The 6,000-nt window shown below is 39.9% G+C and overlaps 1 protein-coding gene across 3 annotated transcripts in view; it reads right to left on the bottom strand.

Moving 5' to 3' along the window:
- Window positions 1-1,012: 1,012 nt before the first annotated feature.
- Window positions 1,013-6,000, bottom strand: part of LDAH (lipid droplet associated hydrolase) — a 246,166-nt gene continuing 241,178 nt past the window's right edge. For all 3 annotated transcript variants that reach the window (XM_030555344.1, XM_030555345.1, XM_030555346.1), the window contains exon 7: window positions 1,013-5,085. In XM_030555344.1, the coding sequence (XP_030411204.1) occupies window positions 4,894-5,085 (192 nt within the window). In that variant the 3' untranslated portion in view covers window positions 1,013-4,893. The remainder of the gene's footprint in view (window positions 5,086-6,000) is intronic.

Genomic DNA, 6,000 nt, shown 5'->3' with positions numbered 1-6,000 from the left:
GATTTGGGAGGGCTTTTGTATAAAGCATAGCACAGGATGTATGGCTCAGTCTGTGTTCACTAGTTAAATATTACCTGGGCATTGTTTCATTTATGCAAGTACTTCAATTTTCTCTCCCACAAAGTGGAAATTTCCAAAGGAATGTCACTGTGTTTGGCTCTGTCCTGTTTTGGAAATTGCCTGGTGCAAGCCCATAGGGTTATGATAACAGAAGGAAACCCCCATCTGGTGAGCCACAGACCTTGTTTTCCTTTTCTCTTAAAATCTTCACTCACGTCTGCTGTAAGTTAGAGATAAGAAAGATTAGCATGTAAAAGGACTTTTACACAGTGCCACCTATCCTGGGCCCCACTTCAGGAAAGCACTTAAGCCCGTGTATAACTTTAAGCACTTGAATAACCTCATTGATTTCCAGGAGGCTATTCATATGCTTAAAGTTAGGCACATGCTTAAGTGATTTGCTGTATTGGGTCCTTGACCAACAATCTGTATTTGATATCCCTTTGATTTTCACACTAGTCTGATCTCTTATGTAGAGACTCACTTGTTTCGCTAGTGCAGGGACCCATACAGAAGGAACAATAAATGAAGTATATAGGACAGCCCAAACTGTGAACATTATTCCTCCTAACAAGTGCAGTTGGCACAAAAACATTGTTGGCAATTTTAAAAGGTTTTTCCCTTCAATAAAAATGAAACTGAGCACTGGTATTGGGAATGCCTCTATTGCCCTTCCCCCTGCCAAACTCCATTCCATGTGGCCTGCATACCGAAGGATTTTTGTGAAGACTGGTAATACTGTAGTGTATTTGAGAGGTTGGGGGCTTTAAAGGACATTAGATCGAGATTTTAGTGAATAGGAAAAATAAGGAGCATTCCTCAGCTGTCATTTACACTCTGAGTTTCTTCATAGAAGGTAGTGGAGAACTTTTCAGCAAGGATTTGAACAACAAACTACACATTGAAAAATGAGTCATGTTTTAAACAACATGCCATATTTATTAGCCTCTGCAAACTGGTAGGAAACCGCAGCACAATTATTTTCTTGCAAGTACTTTTGTGCAATATACGAAATGGAAAAATCCAGTTCACTTAGCATCAGCTTGAACACTTGAAAATAATCTCTAATTGAGGCTCTCTCAAGGCAAAGGCAGTGGCTTTTTCTGCCTCTGTCCCACTTGGGCTTGAGAACTGTCCTGTTTCATAACTTCTGCGTGATGCCGCCTTGAGCAACAATCACTTCTGGCAACCGGATTGTATTTACTGCCGCTACAGTTTTTGCTTTTACTAAAATCCCATCAGTTGTTCTAGCAATATATACTGCTGTAATGGTGCCTGGTCACTCGCAAACTCTCTCTGGATTCTTATTTTGTCTAAACGCTGAGAAAGAGAACGTTTTGCTGCGAGCGAAGAGATGCAGAACCTCACTGTAATTGTGAGCCTGAGGGTGACCTGTGACACAGAGAGTAACATGACAGTCTCCTGGATCCAGCAGGTTTACACAAATCCAATAATGTTTTGAGCAACTGTGCTAACAATAAAACTTTGTCTCTTGTTCAGAGTGTTCGTGGGCTAGCTAGGCTTCGGGGGTTGCGTGGTGGAAGAGGGGATGAAGAAAAGATGCAAATATGAACTGATTCACTAAAAGATTAAATATGTAAATGTGAACAACTGCAGAGCACAGATTCTGCTGTGTGTGTACCTAACTGTCCTCCCTGTTTAGCTTCATGTCTCAGTGCAAAATCTCCACTATCACTGCTGTACACATATCAGGCAAACTTCTCCCATATAGCTGAATCTCACTATAACACATACAAAGAGGTGCCGTCAGCAGCAAAGATTAAATAGTCTAGGTGATTCAGGAGCTTAAATCCATTTACTTTCACTGAGATGTAGGCTCCTATGTGCCTAAGTCACTTTTGAAAATGGGAATTCGGCTCCTAAGTGAGGTAGTAGTTTTTGAAAATTCTGCAGGCACTAGAGTATGAAGCAGAATAATTAAAACCAAATATCTGATGTCAAAACACAGGCAAGTACGTTTTGCTAGAAATGTTTGTACTTTTCTGACTGTTTGCTCACTTTCTCCAAAAGGCCGCAGTTGAGCAAAACACTTACCTTATGTTTCTCTTTAGATATGCAACATTTCATACTTACTCAACAAAGCATTTAAACATCAGCTGAAGTCCTATTGAAGTTAATGGGGCTATTCACGAGTTAAACTTGAGCTTTAGTGCTTGACTGGATCACGGCCTAATTCACAAAATTAATTCATTTACAATCAGTCACCAGTCATTACTGCAAATTAGCAAGGTTTTACTGTATTCTTACAGTAAACAGGCATGTTTGACCCATGCTCTCTTTTGAAGTTCTGTGCCTCGGATCTTGGCTAACCTCTAAGCACCAGAGGAGTTGGATTTTCCTAGAGAAAAGCCTGCTGCTCTCAGCGTGAAAAGAATAATATTTCTCATACTGCAGATCAGATCAGTCAGCACAACACATAAGCTTGATTTTCAGAGGTGCTGATTAGTTCCCATTGGCTTCAACAAGAGGGGCGGGGGGGAGAGGGGGGTCAGCACTTCTGAAAACTAGGCCCCTTCTTGTTAGCACTGAGCAGAGTAGCGTACTTCCAGATTTCAGCCATGTGGAATCAGCTCCCAAGAGGAAGGAATTGATTGATTCATAAAATTCTCATTAGCTTTGGAGCAAACAGATTTAATAAAGTCACAAGGGATTATTCAGCAGCAGATCTGGCTGTTACTGACCATCTCTACCCACATGATAGGTCTCAGTGCATTCAGTGGGATTTACGATCATCGTTTAACAAGAATACCTAAAGTTCATGTATTGTGAAGTCAGTTCCTCATCTTCTGTATATGAATAATACACTGTGTACAAGAGTACACCATAGGTTTTCAGTTTCCAGGCTTCAGTGGTTGCTTGTAGTCTGTTGTTATGGCAAGATTTTCTACTTCTGGAAGGGCCACTTAAAATAGCTGAATGTTTACAAACTGATTCCATACCCAGCTATTCAATTCAATATGCTGCAAGGAACGAACAATTTATTCAACCACATCAACACGTAATTACAGAAGAATCTGCTGAACTCAATGCTGACATTTGTTGCTAACATACATATATATGCTTCACCCTGCACACGGAGTATTTATGCTAGAACATGGGTTCAGAAGCTGCAGCAGAAAGAACATCTAAAATGACTGCATTATCAGCATCTGGGGGCTGTTTGACTACACATATAACTGTAGATTTCAAAACAGAGCACAGTGATTTTTGGTGTTGCAGTTGTTATGACCATATAAGGCAACAACATATATTCTATTGTGCCACTGTGGTCCTGCTGAGGGAAGGCGGCTTCTATGAGCTTGTAATAACCATCTTAGTTTCACAGAACAGTCTGGGACAATTGCCTCACACACATTCAGCTTATGCCACTACAGATTGTCTAACATTTCAGCCTTAAGCATCATCTTCTGTTTCATTAACATTATTCACAAACATCATCCATAAATTCATTGGTGTACCAGCTGTTATACAACCCTGGAGTTCTGAAGACAAGTCCACAAAAAAATGGAAACTGGATTCTGCTACAGTTTGCTTTTAAAAACCAGAAAGTAACAAAGGAACTTAAACAGAAATGACTGTGGGTGTAATCATATAAAGGAACAGCAAGAAGAGAATTCTTGGGTTATCCAGTCTGACCTCCTGCATCATACAGGACTTCCCTATCATCTCCCCTAGTGCCTTATTTAAATTCTTAGTGGATCATACAAGTCAGAGAAGTAAAAGAAATATTAGGTCAGCTATCTCTCTGCCAGGGAAGGATTGCTCCTTACACTATATTATCCAGTGCTTTTTCTATTTTTAAGTGTCTCTGGGGACTAGGCTTATATCTTTTCCTTTGAGAGATTATTTCACAATCTCACTGTTAGGACGTTTTTCCTAATTCCACCTGTCTCTTTTGGCAATTTATGCTCCCAATTCCTACAGAGTTTTCATTCTTAGCTTTGAGTCATTTTCACAAACGACAGATTTTTTTTGCAATCTAGATTGAAGTGAAATAAAAGGGTGACGGAGTGTGCATGAGGATGATGTGTATTTATCAGTAATGTATTAGAGTAAGGACCAGATCCTCAGCTGGTACAAACTGACAAACTGATGGAGCTTATTTACCCCACCTAAGGATCTGTTTTAAAATGGTTCATGCAATTTCATATGCACATCCAGTTGTGACAGAAATGTTGGTCATTTTCTTATTGTGAATTCATTCAACTTTTGTATTTGGGTCAAAAGTTTTAATCTTGCATCCCTCTAGAGTTAGAGACTTAAATCTATATTTAGGCACATGACAACAGTGGCTTGATTTTTCAAAGGTGCTGAACACCGGCAGTTCCCATTGACTGCAGTGGGTGTGCAGTACCTCTGAGAACCACACCACTTACGTAAATGGATGAATATGGATGTAGCTATTTAACCTGAGACATTCCACTTTGACACTTCTGACCGTAGGCCTGTCCTTTCCCTGCTCTCACGTATAGCTCTTCTAGCACTTACCAGCCATGTGTCCAGAGAGATGTCTTGGTGGTTCTCATACCAATTCTGTGGACAGTGCTATCAGCTGTAAAGTCCTGCTCTACAATTGATAGAATCCCTGAAATGCCTTGTAGAGCCCTGCTGGTACAGCATGGGGATCCAATATTATTGTGCTGATGGAGCTATAATTTAGACCAGTCAGTGGGACTTTATCCTTCAGTAAGATATCTCAGTAGAAAACAAGTCATAATTTATAATGCACAGAAAAATTAGGATCAGACTCTGACAGAGAACTACACATTCACCAAAGGGTAACTTTTTTTCTTGTCATTATTCAATGAATGTTTATAATCTGGTCAGAATGTCTTGTAACCAGTCTGTGATCATGGCCGCCACCTCTCTGCTGGCATCTAGGACAAAAGCATGGCGGATTCCCTTCTCACAGAGCCGAATGTCCCCATCCGGAAAATCCATCTTGATCTCTTCAAAATACTGTTGTGGGCACCAGTTGTCTGCAACTCCATAATAAAAAGTCAGCTAGAAATCAAAGCACAGAGAAAACATTCATTTGAAAAGGGAAGGAGGGAGCAACAGTCAAATAAAGGAACAACACAGAATCCTAGAAATTAAGGGAAATGGCATGATCCAGCAGTCCTGCTACTGATCAGGATAAAATCACTTCACCTCGCTATGTCTCTGTTTCCCCATCTGCAAAACTAGGGATAATGATCTTTGTGAAGTGTTCTGAAATCATCTGGATGAGTACTCAGTAAGGGTGAACATTTTCATTATTATTTGAAATTGAAAACCCTGTTAAACCCGTTAGAACATCAAGTCCATGCCTCACCAGGGCAGACTGTAAGCTTCTTAACAGCATCTATGTTATTAAGGGAGAGTTTTCCAATGATTCTGTCTAGTAAGAAATGACCAGTTAGGTTGGGACTGGATACACATATTAAATATTCTTTAACACTACCATATATAAAGAAAAATTAAATCTAAAGGCCAGATCCTCTGCTGGCACAGCTCCATTGAAATGAATTTACACCAGCTCAGGACCTGGCCTGATACAATTTACATATAAACATACCACCTTCTTTCTCCCATACACCAAGAAATATGTTGAACCACCAGATAACGTTGTTCCAGGCATCACATTGGTGAGGAAGACATAATGATCCCTAATCAGACACTGTGCAGGTTCTTCATTGTTTAAAAGGAAGTGTAAGAAGGAAAAGGAATTTAAAAAGGCATATTTTTTCATCCTACCATTCTATATTTAAATGTACAGTGGGATCATCATAGGACAATGTTCACAAGTCAACAACTATGACACGTTACCAGAGGATAGATGCTTATACATGTGGTAAAGAAAATGAGCTACGCTCTGCTAGGAAAATAAGAATGGCAGAGCCCTTTATTTTATCCTCCTGTCTTCTCTGCATGCTCTTA

This window comes from Gopherus evgoodei, chromosome 3, assembly GCF_007399415.2.
Source record: "Gopherus evgoodei ecotype Sinaloan lineage chromosome 3, rGopEvg1_v1.p, whole genome shotgun sequence".
Lineage (NCBI taxonomy): Eukaryota > Metazoa > Chordata > Testudines > Testudinidae > Gopherus > Gopherus evgoodei.
The sequence above is the reverse complement of the archived record's forward strand: the minus strand, read 5'-3'. Positions and strand labels throughout refer to the sequence as shown.